Consider the following 21,384-nt stretch of genomic DNA (forward strand, 5'->3'; position numbering starts at 1 on the left):
AGCGCTCTCCCTCTGCTCTGTGTGAGGACACAGGGAGCAGGAGAACATCGACAAGCCAGGAAGAGGGCTCTCATCGGAAACCAAACTGCTCAGCACCTTGACCTTGATCTTGCAGCCTTCAAAACTGTGAGAAAATGCACTTCCGCTGTGTAAGCCATCTTCTCCATGGTATTATGTTATTGCAGCCTGCGCTGACTAGAAGCATGCTAATCACTCTTTTTCTTTTGTTCCATTTCTTTCTCTTAGAAACTTGGGCTCAATATCTTAAAGTTCTTTTATCTTTATTCTCAGGTGTCATTATAAACCTCTCTACACATTATTACCTGCATCAGTCTAATTCTCTCCATGGTTCATGCTACCCCACTAGAACAGACCTTCATTTTTCAAGTGTGGACGACTTTAAGAGTCTGAGAGCAGAGTGAGCAGGGTTCCGTTTCTGCAATGGCCTGATAAGCTCACACTGAACTGACTAACCCAGATGCATTAACCATAAACATTGGGAAAAAAATTAAATGAAAACATTAGAGAGTGAAAAAATCAGATGTGAAAAAGCCTATATTTTGGAAGTATTTGAAATTATAGAAGATATATGGCATTATATAAGTTTCCTTTTGCATGGCTTTGGCCTGAAGGCAGGCCTCGGGCAGGGTGCTAAAACTCTGAAAGAACACTTGTACTCCTTCTGGACTATAAAATCAAAGGACAGAGTTTGGGGCAACCACATCTGTAGAAAAGGAAAGGAGAATCCCAGAAAAGAAAGAGCTAATGAGAAACTACATATTGTGTAGATGAAACATTCACTTTTCTGGTTCATTCTGAACCACTCATGTGTATTGCCCCAAAAGATAGAATTGAGATTTAAGCTGATTCCCAAAGCACAGTTTTTAGTTTAAGTCCAACCAATTTTGCTGCTTACTAAAACAAACTAAAAACAACACTCTTTAAGTGAATAGAACAGAATCAAGAGTCTCTGCATGTGCTATATTCACAATGCCAAGAATATAATCCAAAATTTGTAACAACTCCCCCCCCAAAAAAAGAGACAAAAAGCCAGAAAAATGTGATTCATTCTCAAAAGTAAAGATCAATTGAGTGTGATGCTGAGATAATCCAGATGTTGGCAAGGATTTTAAAGCAGCTATTATAGCAATGTTCAGTGACTTCAAAGAAAACACACTAAAATGATTTAAAGGATGAGCTGTAATTTTCTTTTATTAATTATTTTTTGGGGAGAGGTTTTTTTTTTTTTCCTAGTTTGCTGTAGGGTGCATGCATCAGCTGTAATTTTCTTTTATTAATTATTTTTTGGGGAGAGGTCTTTTTTTTTTTTTCTAGCTTGCTGTAGGGCGCATACATTCTCTAGAGAAAGAGAGAAAAGGAAAAAGAGAAGGAAAGTGAGAAATCATCCGTCTCGTTGGGAGGGGCGGGTGATAACGTCATTGCAATCCCTTCTTCTCCATCCTCCTCTTGGGATTTTGTATATACATTCTTTTATTAATTATTTTTTGGGGAGAGGTCTTTTTTTTTTTTTCTAGCTTGCTGTAGGGCGCATACATTCTCTAGAGAAAGAGAGAAAAGGAAAAAGAGAAGGAAAGTGAGAAATCATCCGTCTCGTTGGGAGGGGCGGGTGATAACGTCATTGCAATCCCTTCTTCTCCATCCTCCTCTTGGGATTTTGTATATACATATATACACATGCCTGATGTGTGTGGGTTTTTTTTTTTTGAGAGGTTTTTGCTATAGGGCGTGTGCGCTCGCCAGACAGACAGAGAGAGACAGAGAGATAAAAAGCGAGAAATCACCCCCCAGGGGGGATGGTCACGCTGCAATCCCTTCTCCTCCATTCTCCTCTCGGGATCTTGGGCTCGCACGCACACGCGCCCGGCATGAGTTCTAAGCCATCGGGTCCGGGACGCGAACCGTGGTCGACTACGTGGGAATCCAGCGACATAGCCATTACGCTAACTGCTGGTTCCCCCTGATGTGTTTTTCAAGCTGCCAGCTCTAGGACTTGAATCATACTGTCAGCCATGTGGGACATGTCACCTTAGCTACCATACTACCTTGCTGACTCTGAGCTGTAATTTTCTACTTGGTTGAAACTGTTTAGTTGACTATGAAATTAAAGGCAATTTTTTTAATCCTCTTTTCACTCTTTTCCACAAATAGTACAGGTGATAGGATTTTCAAATTTAATGAGAAAAAATCAAAGTAAATATGTAACTTCTTTTTTTAGAGGTTTTTTTATTTTTATTTTTATTTTTATTTTTTTCCTTAGGGCACATGTGCTCACCTGAGAGAGACAGACAGTGAGAGGGAAAGTAAGAAATTGCCATTTTTTCCCCCAGGGAAGATGGCCACACCACCAAATTTCAGAGACATAAATGATAGCTTTCTCCAAGGGCAATCATTTGGAGATATATGCTACCTTGAGGAACTGTGAAGCTTTTCTAGTATTGTAAAGGACATAGCTTTCTGGTCTCCAGAGAGAGCGAGGGACAAGTAGAATGTTTTAGAAAGAACTGTTATTCTGTCTACAGGGCTTGGTCTTCACATCTGAAGTTCTACTTATGGCAAAACTCCCACTATTACAAGAGAAAGCAGTGACAAATACCATGCTTTCCAGGGACCGAACTGAAAGATTGTGTTCCCACAAGCCACTCCATTTTGTCATCCCATTTTCATTGCATCTCTCTGTACACCAAAGCCTGTGGATTTCATGGACAAAAATATCGTATACATTGGTATGCTCAGTTTTGTTTTTCATTTTTTTTTTGTTTTTGTTTTTGAGAGGTTTTTGCTATAGAGCATGTGCGCTCGCCAGAAAAACAGAAAGAGACAGGGAGACAGAAAGCGAGAAATCACCCCCCCAGGGGTGATGGCCACGCCGCAATCCCTTCTCCTCCATTCTCCTCTTGGGATCTTGGGCACGCATGCACATGCACCCGGCGATAGTTTAAGCCACTGGGTCTAGGACTTGAACTACAGCCAACTAATTGGGAGTCCAGTGACACAGCCATTATGCCAATTGCTGGTCCCAGTATGCTCAGTTTTTATTATCAACTCTGAAACTAAATGGCATGTAATCTTAGCAACATCTAAAAGTCTAAACAGGGAAAGCTTAGAGATTTGTATAAAGAATTAACTGTCATCTCACGCCAGGATAGAAGAGGATGTTATGATACGTATCTTCAAAGTAAAGAACAAACTTTCCCAAACTACGAGTGAAGCAGAAATGCAGCTTGTGTGTTGTGTCAGTAACCACGAAATCACCTGCTTTACTTTAACCTTTGCCAGAGTCTTCTACTGCTAAGAGACAAAGTAAGCAAGCTGTGAAACGCCCCATAAAGAGAGAGATGTCAGTGAGCAAGGCCAGACGCCATCTCTGGAAACACTGAATAATGTCACTGCAAGGAACACACAGATCATGAAAGAAATGATGTTTTGTTACTACCACTGAGGGTATTGGCCACCAATTCAGGAAATGTTTGCTCTACATTCTCAAAATTCTTATTTTATTTTATTTTTTTTTATTAATTAATTTACATTCATTCACTGAGCATTGTCACAGCATACAAAATGTGGTTCGCCATCCAGAATATACTGTGTAATAGCTTAATACATATTATCGCCAATAATTTTCCATTTCTAGTTTCATATATATATATTTTTTTCCACCATATCTCACCCTCTGTCATTTCCCACCCTCCTCCCACACTATCTCAGGTGTCTACAGATGTTTTCCATTCCCTTTTTCCCTCACGTTTTGTTGATTCACAAAATTTCTTAAATACTCTAAATACTCTCAATAGCAAGTTCAGCTGGTACATACCTATCTGTGAATACATGTCTGCCTTTAGGCGTGAAACTCTGAGTAGAATGAGTATACTATAAGCACCTAGCTGATGCTATATAGCTTACTACAGTTATTAAATAGGTATTTTTAAATGTATTTTGTAATTTCAAGAAAGGCGGTTTTAGCTTTAATAAATCAAAGAAATGCTAACATTTGCTTTTAATTTAGGTTTTAAATCTCTAGGGTTTCACATCTGCCAATCAATCTATGAGACCTGTAGAGGAATGTAGTTTCTGAAATGCATGTATGAACACATAGTCAAGTGCAAAGGAGAGGGGTGATGTGAACAGTGTCAGGCACTACAGTACGGCATAGACAGACAGACACCTCTCAACCTCCCCCGCCCACCGGTGTTCTTGGTTGCTAGCATGATTTTCAAGGGCTCAGAGGTCTTTGAGGCCCTTACAAGTCAAGAAAAGAAGAAAAAGCAAATAAATTTCCTATATTCTTCTATTGTGCTAGTCTTCCTGGTTTTGAAAAAACGCAATGTTCCTGAAATGTAGCATTTTTCTTCAGTATTAACACTTACTACAATGGCATTCCCATAAACAGGTCTCACAGGGCCATTACATCAGGGTCCCTCCTTTTCTTTTGTCTTCTTCATTCATACATAAGAAAAAGCGATAAGACATGACCTACTCAGTTGCTGCAAAATGGTTCAGTGCTACTCTTTTGTAGTTCGAATGTATTAAAATCTATTGGGTTAGGGTTGAATGGATCGGGGGCAGATTTTCTTTTCATCCACCCAGGCTTTGTATCCTGACCTCACAGAAAACAGCATATGTCCTCACAGCACCTTTAAAACTTTTTTTTTGAGGGAGCGGAAGTGGAGTAGAAAGGTCCCTATTCACATCTGGTCCAGATGCCAGTTTTATATATCTCCTCTGGAAAACCTTCAATAACTTGGTCTTTTCCAACCCCGTGTTTCCTCATCTGTGGTTTTCCTGTCCCTCCATGAGGCAGCTTCAGAATAATTCAAGTCTTCCACTTGTAAGGATACAAATAACCCAGTTTATCACCAATTATCACAGAGGGCAAGCACATTGAGTAGCTGAATGTATCACACCATTGGCGCATTTTTGCATAGAAAAATACATCATGATTTTTCTTTCTTTCTTCTTTCTTTCTTTCTTTTTTTCTTTTTTTTTTGAGGTTTTAGCTATATGGCACGTGCGCTCACCAGACAGACAGAGAGAGACAGAGAGACAGAAAGCGAGAAATCACCCCCCAGGGGGGATGGCCACACTGCAATCCCTTCTCCTCCATTCTCCTCTAGGGATCTTGGGCACACACGCACATGTGCCTGGCGTGAGTTTTAAGCCACTGAGTCTGGGACGTGAACCATAGTCTACTACATGGTAGTCCAACGACATAGCCATTATGCTAACTGCTGGTCCCATACATCATGACTTTTCTGACGATCCAATAGAAAATTGGCCTTCAAACAAAAATGGTGAGGTCCTCTCATTGAGAGTTTATGTTACTGAACTTTTGTTCCTCTGACTCCCTGTTGGGTGTTTATTTGTATGCAGTATTAGTATGTAGAGAGAAGAGGAGAAGCCCTTGCTTTATCAGACTCTCTAGTTTTCCATCCCACTAAGTTCTACTGAGTGAGCCCACGGACAATCCTTCAGAGTGCTGTTGTCATATGTGCTGTCTCATTTAGGAAATACAAGGGAAAATTTACCACCTAGCCAACCCTCCCTCTCACCTATTAACAGGACCAGCAAGTTCTGATTTTATATGTAAGTACCCTTCTATGTCCATTACCGCCAGCTTACTTCAGACCTGACCATTTCTTATGTGGACATTAGTCTAGCATCTTTGTAAGTCTTGCTCATCTCACTTTTCTCTAGTCGGTTCTCTACTGCCACACAGTAAGGGACGAAAACGACATATGCCTCATCAAATCACTTGACTGCTTCGATCTCTTTAATTACTTCCTATCACCTATAGCAGCATTTCTCTGTTCTCACTGAACATAAAAATTATTTGTGAAACTTTAAAAAAAAAAAAGTGGTGCACAGCCCCCACCCCCAGAAATCCTCATTGGTCTATTGCCTAGTTACTCAAAGTGTCCTAGAATAGTGCTGGCAGAATCCCAGGCCCTGTTCCTGACCACCTAAATCAGAATTTGCATTTTACCAAGATTCCTGAGTGAGTTTTAAGTGCATGAGAATGTGAGAAGTACGGGATCAGCAGTTAGTTTAGCGTAATGGCTATGTCGCTGGACTCCCATGTAGTCGAACCGCAGTTTGCGTCCCGGACCCGGTGGCCTAAAACTCACGCCGGGCGCATGTACGTGCATGCCCAAGATCCTGAGAGGAGAACGGAGGAGAAGGGATTGTGGCGTGGCCATCCCCCCTGGGGGGTGATTTCTTGCTTTCTGTCTGTCTGTCTGGTGAGCGCACGCACCCTATAGCATAAAAAACCTCTCTAAAAAGAAAAGAATGTGAGAAGTACAAGGTCTAAGGCATTGGTATTTCTTCTTTTACGTTTCCCAGGTGAATCTAATGTGCGGTCGAAGATCAGAAATACTGCCCTACTCGTTAGCATAGCTTAGGAGTCACCTCCTTACCTCTCTCACAGTTTACAGAAACTCCATTTCCTCTGCCTCTGTCTCTCACAGTCCCCAAATACTCCAAAGTTGTGTTATAAGCATTTGCACCTTTGCATATACTGGAAAGGTTCTCTTCTGTCCCATTTTCTTTCAGATGAATTTTCTAATCATCTTTTAAAATCTTCCCTGAGTATTTTTAAAGCTTTCCCCAAAGGCTATGTAATGCCCGCTTCCCTCCCTCTGTGCTACTTGGGGACTTGTGCATTTCTATTTCTGCATGTTTTTCTCAGAGTTGCAGTTAAGCACTTATGTATCTATTCTGTCCATTAGCCTCTGCTAGACTCTGAGATCCCCAAGGCAAGAACTAAATTGTCCTCTATCCATCCCATTTCTTTTCTTTCCTTCTTGCTTTCTTTTTTCTTTGTCTTTCAATAAAAAAAAAATACTTTATTTTCCAAACTGCATGGAAATGTCTGAAAGCCATGTCACGATTATTAGCAGAGTAATTGATATACCTTGTATTTTCATAACACCTTATGCATATTTCAAAGTGCTTTCTTTTTTTATTTTTATTTATTTATTTTAATTTTTAATATACATTCAATCACATTATTTAGCTTACAAAGTGAACATTTCAATGTGTAAACATTTCTCCCCAGTCCAGTTCATCAAAATATACATCCCATTTCTAAATAACACCCCATTCAATATATGTATTTAGTAACCGGGACTCAACAAAAGAGAAAAAGTAGATTAAAAAGGAAGCTTACTGTGGATCTCTGCAAAGACTTTACAAGAAATTTAATGGGAACGGCCAGAGTATTACTTCTCAGTCAAGTCAGCCTGATTTCTGCTGATTCTGCAATTCCTGTTTGTATCTTGCACTGAAGGAAAGTTTGATTGTAGTGAGTGAGCCAATATTCTCACTTCACTTGGGTCTTGGCTCAAATGTCACATGGTTGAAGCTGAAGGACCTCCCTGAAAACCTCATCTGAAGCAGAACCCCATTGAACATTGACACATACGTGTACCTGCTCACACCTTTCACTCTCTGTCCCCCCCGCCTCTGTTTCGAATGATTAATTTTCATAACATTTGAACAATTTAATCTTCTATTTATTTTCCATTTCCTCCTCCATTAGAATGTGAGCTCTGTGAAGTGGGAGACTTTACTCTCTACTGCATCCTAGTGCCTGCTGCAGTGCCTAGCACGTAATAAGCACTTAAATAGTTACACACTGAAGGAATGAATGAATAAATCCTGACTTAGGTAAGAAATTTTGAAATCAAGATTTCCAGATTTCCTAAAGTGTCTTCTATAATGTTAACAGATAGGACATATAGACAGTTCTGTGTTAAACAAAGTTAAGTGAGTTTTCTTACTGCATGCCTCCTCATAGTCTCGATCACGTTACTGTTCACTGGGAATCTCTAATCAAGGCATGGAGTAAGTATGCAGCACATGCTTCCGAAACACAGAGCGTTAGTGTGGTTCCCTGCACCCATGTGCTAGGAAATGGTGGGAGCCTGCATTTCACTCTGAGACCCTTATTGCCCCACTGATCTGAGAGTCAGCATCGAAACGTGACAGTTGGTCAGCTGCGTTGTCTCTGATGTGTCTCTCAGTGGTACCTGGGTTCATTGCTCAAGTTCTTGAAGATCCCCTGCCCACACCCCATCACAGTACATGCAGGTTCATAGGACATGTTTCTGTTTTGTTTTCTGTAACAACAATCAACTGATAGTTGGGCCTTTTGGAGGATGGAAGCATCTCTCTCTCCCTTGTCTGGAGCCTGAGCCCTGGGAACACTTCCCAGTGCAATCCTGCTGCTTCTACTTTGGGGCCGCTTGTTAGCATTGAGACCAAATTTTCTTGATTCTCTCTGTATTCTGTGTCATGAGGACTTGCCAAATCTAAAAATATTAGTAGTTAAAAATTTATTTTTATTTTATTATTTTTTTAGAGAGATTTTTTTCTACAGGATGCATGTGCTCACTAGTGAAAAGAGAGATGGAAAGCAAGAAATCACGGGGAAATGGCCACGTCATAATCCCTTCTCCTCCATTCTCCTATTGGGTTTTGAGCACACACACACACGTCCTGGCACTAGTTTCAAGCTGCTGGGTCCAGGACTTAAACCGTGATTGACTATGTAGGAGTTCTGTGACATAACCATTATGCCATATGCTGGTCCCAGTAGTAGCTAGAATTTATGAGCTCCTACTATGTGCCAGGCATTAAGAATGGTTCATATAGGGACCAGCAGTTAGCATAATGGCTATGTCTCTGGACTCCCATGTAGTCGACCACGGTTCGAGTCCCGGACCTGGTGGCTTAAACTCACACCAGGCGCATGTGCAAGTATGCCCAAGATCCCGAGAGGAGAATGGAGGAGAAGGGATTGTGGCGTGACCATCTCCTCTGGGGGGTGATTTCTCACTTTCTGTCTCTCTGTCTCTCTCTGTCTGTCTGGCAAGTGCATGCGCCCTATAGCAAAAAAAAAAAAAAAAAAAAAGAATGGTTCATATATTCACTAATTCTTCTGCTCATTTTACTACTTGCTTTTTCTGCTTCTCCAAAGTTCATAAACTAACCAGATTTAATATCTATACTTACCCCTCTTCTACCCCATCCCTCTCAGGATTTTGGGCATGCATGCACATATACCCACCATGGGTTTCAAGTTGCCAAGTCTGGGACTTGAACCATGGTTAACCATGGGGAAGTCTAGCACCTTAACCACTATGCCTCCTGCTGGCCCCATTCTTTGATGTAATGAACATCTGTCAGTTTCTTACTCTATGTCAGGTACTGCAAAGGTAAATAAGACTGACCCTAGATAACCCCTCACCGTCCTGCTAACTCCCATTCTCCTCTTGAGCTCTTGGTCTATAGAGGACACAGACATGTGAGAACTTTGAAGGCTAATCGCACACCTAACTGGAACTTGCAATAAGGGCCCATGGCTAGGCTAGCACATTTCCTTGACCCTTCCCTTTATTATATACTGGGACAAAATGCACACACCACTGACTACTCCTTGTCCGATTTACACTTGTGAAAGTGCTTGCTAACAACACTGTGGAAGTGTCAACGACCCACTGATATTTGCATAGGCAAAGGATAAGCTCATTCTACACCACTTCATAGCAGTAGCCTGACGGGGGGGGGGGGGGGGGCGGGCGGTTCGTACACAAATTTTTAAATATGTCTAAAACCATGACTAATTTATAATTATACCCAAAAGCAAACGCAAAACATCTGCACACATACTTTAAGTTCAAGTAAAGTGTCTTTAAAAGTAACATTTAGGAAACCTCAACCTCTTTGGGGCCTGTAGGTGGTGTGGAGGTTAAGGGCTCTGGAGTCCTACATGACTGACCACGGTTCTAGACCTGGACCTGGTGGCTTACTTTCTCACTTTCACTTTCTCTCTCTCTCTCTCTCTCTCTCTTCCTCTCAGGTCAAATTAAAATATTTTTTTTTAAAAAAGGAAACCTCGACCTCTTTATCAGATTTCATGCCATATTAAGTATTAGGAGAGAAACAAAGAGTTTCAAGCAGTATGTGTGTGTGTGTGTGTGTGTGTGTATATATATATATATATATATGGTGCAGAAAACAAAACTCTTCTCAAATGAGGAGATGGGACCTAATAATCTTTCCACTCAGAAAGGGCATTTAAGCAATCAGTAAAGAGCATGGTCGCTGAAGATCACCACATTGTGCCCGAGCATCCTAGTGCTTCCTTGTGACACCCAATTCATTCATTGGAACACACACCTCGTCTTCACTACAGCTAGAGATCTTTCAGGAACTAACGTCAGGTGAACTGCCAGCTTCTAGAGCCTTCTTTTTCTTTTTGCCTGAAAACAACCTGAATGGAAAGCATATGTTCATTTTAGGAACTAATATCCCAAGACTAGTGACTACCACCTTGTATCATGTGGTAATATCTGTATAGTATTTTAATATGTCATCTCATTCAGACCTCATGAACTACAAAGTGGGTGTTTCTACTTGGTGGGCAAACGGAGGAGTCAGAGCTTGAACCCAGAATGTGAGACTCCACAACCAGCACTTGTTCTCCACTCCTCCCTGTCTCTTGAAGGCAGATGTTTTCATGAAAGCCCTGCATATCAATACCTTTAGCTTTCTAGATACATTGTTGGTGGGAATGTAAATCGGTCAAGATGCTGTGGAGAACAATATCCAGCCACTGTGGAGAATGATATGAAAGTTCCTCATAGACCTTTCAAATAGAACTACTATTTGATCTAGCAATTCTACGGACAGGAGAACATTCAGTCAGAAAAGTACTTACATTGCTATATTTATTGCGGCATTATTCACCATTGCTAAGACATAGAACCAACCCAAACATCCACAAACCGATGAATGGATTGAAAAAGTTTGGCACGTATACTCCATGGAATACTATTCAGCCATAAAAAACAGGGCCCTGGAATTTGATAGAAAGTGGACAAATATGGAAGATTTGTTGCTGAGTGAAATAAGTCAGACTATGAAAGAGAGACATTGTATATCTCCACTTAACATATATTGACTGTTTGCACTCTATGGTGGAGACTGAAAGACTGGAGGACATAAAAGCACTGAAAATTGTTATAAACTCTAGAGACAAAGTCAAAGGAGAATGTGGGAGGGGAAGACAATAGAAAAGGAAATTTGGGGGGAAAATAGAGAGGTAAGATATTTGTGGGACACAAATATGGTTTATTATCTATTGATGAGGATCTGTATAGTATTCACAGCTGGGCTGAACTGTGGTGTATATAATGCTGGATAAAGTCTCTCTACAATCTAAATGATGTATAGTGATTGGTTATACAAATACTACTAATAAATATTTTTAAAAGAAATTAAAATATGAAATAGAGACATTGTATATCTCCACTTAACATATATAGATTGTCTACACTATCCCACAGAGACTGAAAGACTGGAGGACATAAAAGCATTAAAAATTATTACAGCCACTGGGGACAATGTGGAGGGAGAGTGGGAGAGGGGAAGAGTGCAAAAGGGGAAATTTGGAAAAAATATGGAGAAGTAAGGCATTTGTGTTACACAGATATGGTTTGTTGCCTGTTGGTGATGTCATGTATAGTAGTATCACCTCGTTTGTTGTGTGGCATATATCATGTTGGGTAAAATCTCTTTACAAGCTAAATGATGTATAATGACCGAATGTATAAAGGTAATAAGTAATACTAAAAAAAAAGAAAGAAAAAGAAAGAAAGAGAAAAAGAGAAACACAGAAAGACTGAGTCAGTTGCTGGGAGGATCAGAGTTGCTTTTAGGGAGAATTTCCATTGGAGTTGGTCTGAAGGGGAGCAGAGGAACCATGAGAACTAGAATAAATCTGTCCTCCTAGGAACAGGTGAGAAAATGAGAGAGAGATGTTGCCTATGTGACTCATAGGAAAAGGAGGGACAGCTTCATTCCCTGGTGCACAGAGAATTTATATGTTCTGCCTTCAGATATTATGGAAGACATTTCTTACAATGACCTCCCCTTGTCTTTCGTTTGAGTGGATTTTTGTTTGCTACACTCCAATATGCAGTAAGCAGGAGCGATGTGTTCCATTTCAGACACTCAGACTCTGAGGGGCTTGTGCACAGAAATGGGCAGCAGTTGGCTAAAATACTCAAGTACCAGGAGGGATTTTACAATTAGAGGTGAAGACGGGAGTATCGGTTCTGGATTCCAACTCTCCTGTTTCTCTCAATTCTAAGCCAGTTCTATTGTTTGTTTGTTTGTTTGTTTGTTTTCCTTCCTTTTTGACAGGTTTTATCTGTAATGAGAAAGCCTCCGAGGCATGGGGCTGTTCTTTTGACTAATCATGTGAAAAAATGGAATAATAACCTGCTCAGCCAGTGTTTCAGGACCATTATACACATTGAATGTCATCAGAGGGCTTAGGAGAGAGAAAAGGCCGGCACGCATCGATGGTTATATCCTCATCTCCCACTCACAGCAGGCAGGGAAGAGGAAAGAAGTCTAAGGAGGGCAGAGGACTCTAGAGCAGGTGGAGACCCAGGTACAGAGAGCACCTTCCATGTTCTTCCACTCCACTCAGCACACAGCTGGTATTTTCAACACTCACAAGAGCATCTTGGAAAGTATTACTACTACTGCTTTGCAGATGAGGATACTGAGACAGAGTGGTACTAAGTAGATACCACTGGAATTAGTTGTCTTTCTCCTATTAACTCACACTTCTCCAGTGTGCAAGCAACTGTCTGCATTTAGTAGGTTCGTGTTGGAAGAGGTAACTGAGAAACTCTTGGCTTACTCCATACATCTAGAGCAACATTGATGGCAAGCCCTGGTAATCAACAAGCACCCGTGAGCAGGAGGAGGAGGGAAAAAAAGCTACTTTCAACATGTTTTTACATTTTCTGGATAATAGTCCAGACCAGGATGACCAAGAAAACCTATTTCCCTCCTACACCTCTTCTTTAACCTCCGTGCTCTCTACTCTGAGTCAATGGCGTGAGGAAGATGGGAGATCTTGAGGAACTGAGGCCTTTGATCTCAGGGAGAGACACAGGGTTGAAGGCAGTAGAGAGAGAAAGAGGAAAGGGAGCACAAAGCACATTTGCAAGAGGCCCTCATTAAAGGCGCTGCACGTCCCTGCAAGCCCTGGCTGCTCAGACCTCTCACGTCCAGGTCTAAGGCCATTGTCCTCAGTTCCCTGGGCTCTTGCCTTGATGGTAGTGGACCCTGTTCTGAGATGACAAGGGCCTGTTCAGAAAACCTTGACTTCTCTAAATGTCTATTCATTAAAAAAAAAAAAAATGGGAAAATAATACCTTTCAGGACTGCTAAATGAGGAAATGAAATAATAATGTAAAAAATTTGTGCCAACTGGAAAAAAAAAAAAAAAAAAAAACACAGCCTCACTTGGCTATTGCCTGAGTATTGGCTCTGTGCAAGCTGACAGTCTCCCCAATCAATGACAATTTCATTCATTATCATCATTATTTTTTTAATTTGAACAGAGAGAAAGAGAAAGTGAGAAAGCAAGCTGCCAGGTCCAGGACTCAGACCATGGTCAGCCATATGGGAGTCCAGCACCTTAACCACCACGTCACCTGGGGGCCCCCCAAGTTGAGTATCTCTTACCTAAACAGATTGGGACTAGAAGTGTTTTAGATTTTGGAATCTTTTGAATTTCAGAATATTTTCATATAATACAAAATGAGATAATCTGGGAGATGGGACCCACATCTAAAAATAAAATTCATTTAATTTAGTTAGGTTTTATATATATCTTATAACCATAGTCTCAAGATGTTTGTACACAGTATTTTGTACTTGAAGTCTTTGACTGTGACTCATCATATGAAGACATCCCCTAACAGCATGTCAGCTCTTACAAAGTTCCAGATTTTAGAGCATTCAGATTTTCAGATCAGTAACACTCAACATGTAGTATATTTAAGGACAAGCATTTGCTTGTTAGCCACTAAAGACATTATTTATTATGAGTGATAGATGCAAGGATCACTTGGGTGGGCTGGGCACAAAATGTTTCAGAAGTTTCCATGTTTTCTTTGCCAGATCTTACTGACAATTACCCTCAGGGTTTTTTGCATCATATTCCTGTGTGTGGTTCTCTAAGTTTATAGCTTTCCTGTGTTTCAATGTAACTTATATATTTAAATATTATACCACATTATATCCACTATAGGAACATAACGGAAATGTTTTCTACAGCAATGCCTCAATTCAGGACAGTCAAGTTAAAGTAACAACTATGAAACTTAAAACGAAAACAAAGACTTCACCAAGTTCATATTTTATAGGATATTATTCACTGAATAAATTCTACCTTTGTGACTACTGCTAATAACCCTGGGAAATTTATGACAGAGACATCTTTTTTCTTAAGAGTGCATACTTGAAAGATGTATAATATCATTTCAAAACTTTTCCAGTACAAAGATCAGAAATTTTAACCTGTATCTTATGTTAATATATTTATCATCTGCTAAAAAAAAATGAACTTCCAGGAAAACAAAAAGGTTTAAATTATAAATACATTTAAACATAATATCTCTTTAAAAGTAAAAAGGAAAGGATATTATCATTTAGCTTTAAAATATCTTAAAGTTGGCACCCCCACCTCTGCTTCAGTACTCTTTGGTCAATGAATCCATTATCCAGGTTTTCAGTTGGATAGAGAAATGGCAACTGCTCCCTGTGTCTGGCTAGACTGGAGGACTGTTCATCTCTGAAACCAAGAAAGAAAAGGTGGGTCAGGGCTAATTCGACAGGAGCCATGAACATTGGTCTCACAGGAACTCTAAGGGTAAGGATCAGCCCACATTATAGTCACATAGTATGTGATCTATATTCACATTAGACCAACGACTACAGAACGGAAAGAAGGACCCTCTGGAGTCATCTCACCCAGTGCTAGGAGATATGTTGATGCCAGTTCAAGACGCTGTTTCCACCAATTATTTTGTTTGTTTGTTTGTTTGTTTTAAACAAGGCATCGTTGTCACCATCCTCTTGCCTTAGCTTTCTGAGAAGGTGGACTACAGACACATGCCACTACACAGAGACTTTAGGTTGGGCCAGGAATTGAACCAAGTCTTCCCACATGGTCTCAGTGTGTGGAGCACTGCAGCTGGGCCCGATCTGTTGTTTTTTGTTGACAGAGGGCACATGACAGAGAGGCTCGCTAGAGAGAGACAGTGAAACAGGGAGAGGGAGGGAGAAAGCGTCTCCGTGGGGCATGGTCATGCCACCACCCCTTCTCCTCCATTTCTCTATCCCTTTGATTTGGGGCATGCATGTACACTTGGCATGTCTCTCAAGCCTCCAGAACCAGGATTCTAACTGCAATCAGCTGGGAGGGATCAGGCTCCCTTAACCACTAGGTTACGGGGTTAGCCCTCTGTTGTATTGTTAAATGATGTTAAGATAATCCTTTCCTTTATAAAATGATGGTGATAACATTTTTTTTTTTTTTTAGTTAAAAATCTTTATTTTTTTTGGCATCTACTTCCTGTCATTTGGGGGATAATTGTATTTTCTGTAAAATCTCATGATCTTAAACCACACTCCACAAACTCCCTCATTTTCTAAGTGATGCAACTGAAGTCCAGAAAGGAAAATAACACAAGCAGGGCCAGGACTTAATTCAGTTTTCCAACTTCCTGTCCAGTGACTTTTCTATCAGCTTCAGCGAAAATAATAACCGAAGAGCAACTGCAAATACTCTGCCTTATTGCATGTTGTCATTTGATTAGGTCTGAATACGATGCCAAATATCCTGCCAAGATGTATCCTACAAAGCCTTTTTGAATAACATACCATGTAACCATTAGCCATTAAATGGAATTTGCAATCAAGTTAAAACTCGTCTACCATTTCTGATCTATATTTTTACAGTATAATACCATTATACTCTTTAGAAGGGACCTTAGAATTTAGCTTCATTTAATCTACCCACATAATTTTTTTTTTTTTTTTGGAGAGGTGTTTGCTATAGGACACGTGTGCTCGCCAGAAAGACAGAGAGAGACAGAGAGACAGAAAGCAAGAAATCACCCCCCAGGGGGATGACCACACCACAATCCCTTCTCCTTCATCCGCCTCTCAGGATATTGGGCAAGCACCCACATGTGCCCGGCGTGAGTTTAAGCCAGTGGGTCTGGGACTTGAACTATGGTCGACGACATGGAAGTCCAGCGGCATAGCCATTATGCCCACTGCTGGCCCCTCTCCTCACATAATTTTACAACTGAAAGGTCTAACACTAAAAACCATCAAACAAATCCCTAGGGTTAGATGACTAGTTAATATTATAAAGAACGTTTAAAATTTATTTTTAAATTATTAATTTAATTTAATTTATTATTATTTTTTTAAAGTTCACTATAGGGAATATGTACTGGCCAGAGAGACAAAGAGAAGGAAAGTGAGAAAGCAAGAAATTTTAACCTGTATCTTATGAAATTTTAACCTGTATCTTATGTTTATATATTTATCATCTGCTTAAAAAAAATGAACTTCCAGGAAAACAAAAAGGTTTAAATTATAAATACATGTAAACATAATATCTCTTTAAAAGTAAAAAGGAAAGGATATTATCATTTAGCTTTAAAATATCTTAAAGTTGGCACCCGCACCTCTGCTTCAGTACAGTGGCCCAGAACTTGAACCACAGTCTGCCATGTGAGAATCCAGCATCTTAACTGCCATGCTACTTGCTGGCCCCTCATAAAGAATTTTAAATGAACTGTTTTGATACCTAGCTTCAGGGTTCTTTTTGATATCAAGTTTCCTATTTTTATTTGGCATTTCTAAAAGGATTTAATGAAATAGTTTATTCTCGTGCCTCTCTTTGCTATCATTTCCAATTAACAATATATTTGTCAAGTGACAATGTATTTGACAAATATACTTGACACTAAGCAAATATAACCAGATATAAGTGATAAGCATTTTCTTCTCAGAGGCAATTATGATTTTGCAACAGAACAATGTAACCTAAATACAAGACAGTCCAATCCTTAAAGTGAGTCAGCTGCTTCCTGGGTAGAGTTAAAAGCTCCCATTTATAAACAATCAGTATCCCCTGTCTGGACAACATTTAAAACTAGCTTCTTTTTTCCTCCTAAGCCACCGGGTCCAGGACTCCAACCGCAGTTGATTACATGGGAGTCCAGCGACATAGCCATTACGCTAACCAGCTTTCTGAACCAGGTTAACAAAGCATCATATCTAACATAGGACTAATTAGGTCTGGGAGAGAGAGAAGAGATTTGCTTAAGATCAAGAGACTCCTAACATCCTGTGAATTAACAAGGGGTTGGGTATCATATTACTTGCCACAATGAACAGAAGAAATAGGAATGGCAACATTTCGCATAACCAGTCCAAGTCAGTGACAGAACCAGGAGGGAAGCCCAGACCTCCTGGCTGTCCAGCCAGTTCTCGTTTACTAGAGATCATCATAAACTGATTTGCAGTGAAAAGAAAGCTGCCTGTTTCTTCTAAACTGTGCCTTCAGCAATATCAGGGTTCTCTTGGTCATCTGATGGGACTTACAGCTGAAAACTCATACTCATCCTAAAACACCTGGAAATTATTTCAAGTTCTCTTTGAGGTTTTCCTGCCCCTTTTTTGCTGGAAAGGAGTAAAAGCTTGTAATGGGATCTTTATCAAAAGTACCATGTCTGACAGTGTTTTTTATGTAGTTATAGCAATACAATTTTAGGAGAAATCCTTCCAATAAATCAGTTGGTAGAATTTCCAGGCCAACCATAGATCATTCCTTGAAGGTTACCTGCACCCCTCCAATGTCCCAAATAGCTAGGTATTTTAGACATCAAATCACTTAGGTCTCTCTCTAACACTATATTGCTTATCAAGGAGAAGCAAGAAATCTGTGTGATTAAAGATCTAATCTCAAAAGGAAAGTAAAAAAATAGAATAAATTTCATCACACATTATTATCTTTGGAAATTAATAAGTAATTGGTCTGCAGTAAATAATTACTTAATCTTAGAAGTATTACAAATAGTCTTGCCTGTGGAAAAATCAAATGATACTGGGGAATAGATTTATAAAACAAAATCTTTACTTTCATAAATTCTGTTATTATTCTTTTTATTTAAAAGCCCATGATAAAAAAGCAAACTAATAAAATCATCTCTGAACCTCAGGGCTTTATTTGCCACCATAAATTCTTCTTCATTTTTGTAAAATGCTGTCATAGCATTCATTATTCTAAAGATACCTTAAATAATTGAAAACGACTCATTGTAAAAGTATTTAGCAAATTATATTGTGCTAGTCTCTAGCGAATGCATAAATTAGGTACTATAAGAAATCTTGGGCAAATAAATAAATACAGAAATAAATAAGTAGTTTTAGGAAAAGCAAAGGAACAGCTAAAGATGATTTTCCCAAATCCTAATTTAAAACCTGAGTTACAGGAGTCTGTTTCCATTTTTATTACATGTACATTTTGACCACTTGTTCCACAGCATTTTATATACTCCTTGCCTATAAAACTCCCTAATTACTGGAATCAATGTTTAGAAAGTGGTGAATAGAATAAAATGCATCTTGATTCATGAAAGTTTGCAAAGCATTTCCCTTGCTCAAATAGTAGAAATAATTCTACACACAATCTAGCTGAAAAAGGTCACAATTTTCAACAAGCCTTGACCTTCAAACATCAGGCGATATCTGTTCTTAGGAAAGCTGGAATCAAAAACAAGGCCACTCATGAATGAACTCACTCAGAGGGTGCTTCTGTGTGCAGGACCGGGGCTGCCTCTCTGGGGCTTCCAGGTGACTTCGACCCTTGACTATTCTGCTTATATTTTTTAATTAAATCCATCAGAACAGCCTGATGCCCAATTTTCTTTACCAGCTGTTGAACCATCCGATCATTAAGTGCTAGAAGAGCAGCCCCACTTACTTCTTCCTCTGGAAAAAATGATAAATATTATTTCATATGGCTTCTTGCAGACCACTGTACAATGCAGACATTCTGATCAGGTAAAATGATTTCTGGTCTTAAAAGAATCATTTAAACTTATCCTCTGTGGTTGTGACAGGATCTATATTCTTATAAATCATTACAAGAGGTCTTCTGAAAGTTCATAAAAATGTATATTATGAAAAAACCGTGCATAGATTTTTAAAAATTTTGAACGAAATTGAATTCACATTTTAATTCCATTTCCATGACCTTTTTCAATTCTTTCGAAGAACTCTGAGGATTACATAATTCTAAATCAATATCTACTCTTTAAGAAGTACTAAAACATGGAGAAAATGAAAACTGTTTATTTCCACATTAATGCCCTTCCACAATCTAGCTGAAAAAGGTCACAATTTTCAACAAGCCTTGACCTTCAAACATCAGGCGATATCTGTTCTTAGGAAAGCTGGAATCAAAAACAAGGCCACTCATGAATGAACTCACTCAGAGGGTGCTTCTGTGTGCAGGACCGGGGCTGCCTCTCTGGGGCTTCCAGGTGACTTCGACCCTTGACTATTCTGCTTATATTTTTTAATTAAATCCATCAGAACAGCCTGATGCCCAATTTTCTTTACCAGCTGTTGAACCATCCGATCATTAAGTGCTAGAAGAGCAGCCCCACTTACTTCTTCCTCTGGAAAAAATGATAAATATTATTTCATATGGCTTCTTGCAGACCACTGTACAATGCAGACATTCTGATCAGGTAAAATGATTTCTGGTCTTAAAAGAATCATTTAAACTTATCCTCTGTGGTTGTGACAGGATCTATATTCTTATAAATCATTACAAGAGGTCTTCTGAAAGTTCATAAAAAATGTATATTATGAAAAAACCGTGCATAGATTTTTAAAAATTTTGAACGAAATTGAATTCACATTTTAATTCCATTTCCATGACCTTTTTCAATTCTTTCGAAGAACTCTGAGGATTACATAATTCTAAATCAATATCTACTCTTTAAGAAGTACTAAAACATGGAGAAAATGAAAACTGTTTATTTCCACATTAATGCCCTTCCCCATTCTAATTCTAAGGGGGATTGTTTATATAAGGAGAAAAAAATCTTGAGAAATTATTCTTAGTAATCCTTCCTAGACACTATTCAATACTTGTAAATCCAACACTGCACAAAACACATACTGCATGCTACAAGGACAAAAGCAATATACAATGTATATATCAAATATGTATTTTAAATAGCTGTTAGACTTTGAGTTCCTGAAATACATTTATCCATGGTTAAATGGAAACTGCTACAACCTATAAAGAAATAAAAAGTTGTCTACTGCAGCTACTCCACATCCACATTTACAAGCACACAGACATTTAACAACAAAAGTTATTTTCAAAGCAGAGGACACATAGAGTACTAGACTGCTTAGTTAACATTTTTTTGGAAGTGTAAAGAGCTCACCTTGAAACCTGTGCACTAGCTCTCCTAAGTTTTTCTCCATCAACCAACTGCAGACCTGGTCAACTGACCAAGTTTCCATCGCTGTCTTGTGTAAATACACCTGTAGAATAAAAAGTCAGGGAAGGTTTAGGTTCTCTTTCTGACTGTTCTTTACTTAAACAAAAACAAAAACAAACCAGCTCAGTCCTCTTTTAGGTTCTTAATGTTAACTTTTAAAAAAATTACTGTTTTTATAATACACAAAGGAAAGTTGCTAATAAACATTCATTTAAAAAATGAGATCTATTTTAGCCAATTTCCTAATCTCAGTTTTTAAATTTCTTCACCTTCTCTTGCTGTTTTTCCACAGGCATCCCTCAGCTTTACTAACAGACAGCCAAAGATGTACAATGGTACCCAATCCTGTACCATTAACACCCAGGTTTCTTCACAAAGAAAAGAAAGGTGTGAAATTCACCACGACCAGGCTCATCAGGAAGTGGTTGACATTTACAAAAGAGGTAGGCACAGAGGAAAAAAGTATAGATCAGATAAAAGCTTGACAAAGATACTTAGTAGACCAAGTCTGGTTAACCCCTTGCTGCTCCGAGCTAGGAGAGAGAACTAGTAACTTCTTACTGCTTTGGTTTAGAAAAAGAAAGGTGTAGGAACCAAATTTCTCAGGATGATCTGAATGTTTCTTTCCTTCTTTCCAATGATTCTCTTACATATTCTATGCCATTCTAGAACTTTATTGAACACCTTTATGATTGGTAAGATAATTAGGATAAACTAGCATGTTAATTGAAAACTTTTTGATTTAGTTGGGCAAATTCAAAATTGGGAAGTAAGTATGTTAGTTGTTTAAGTGAGAGGAGCATAGAAAGAATTTGCAGGATATATTCTTTAGCTCTTGAGTTATTTCTGCATGTCACTATTCTGCAATCACTTAGAAAACTTAAAACAACATGCCGGTTTCGATTTTCCCTATTTTTGCCTTAGGTGGCTGGTTTCTTGTTTTTATAATTAA

The 21,384-nt window shown here is 39.1% G+C and overlaps 1 protein-coding gene across 2 annotated transcripts in view; it reads right to left on the minus strand.

Annotated features, from left to right (window-relative positions):
- The window catches only part of SAMD3 (sterile alpha motif domain containing 3), a 60,673-nt gene extending 39,883 nt beyond the window's left edge, over positions 1 to 20,790 (minus strand). Inside the window, exons 1-5 of one of the 2 annotated variants that reach the window (XM_027770255.1) lie at positions 20,702 to 20,790; positions 20,376 to 20,475; positions 19,403 to 19,592; positions 16,424 to 16,429; positions 14,573 to 14,680 (exon numbers count right to left, since the gene is read on the minus strand). In XM_027770255.1, coding sequence (XP_027626056.1) covers positions 14,573 to 14,680; positions 16,424 to 16,429; positions 19,403 to 19,592; positions 20,376 to 20,475; positions 20,702 to 20,728 — 431 coding nt within the window. In that variant the 5' untranslated portion in view covers positions 20,729 to 20,790. Of the gene's footprint in view, positions 1 to 14,572; positions 14,681 to 16,423; positions 16,430 to 18,710; positions 18,895 to 19,402; positions 19,593 to 20,375; positions 20,476 to 20,701 lie in introns of those variants that run through there. The other variant, XM_027770254.1, reaches the window with a different exon arrangement.
- Positions 20,791 to 21,384: the final 594 nt, after the last annotated feature.

Source organism: Tupaia chinensis, unplaced genomic scaffold (genome assembly GCF_000334495.1).
Source record: "Tupaia chinensis unplaced genomic scaffold, TupChi_1.0 Scaffold000117_2, whole genome shotgun sequence".
Taxonomy (NCBI): domain Eukaryota; kingdom Metazoa; phylum Chordata; class Mammalia; order Scandentia; family Tupaiidae; genus Tupaia; species Tupaia belangeri.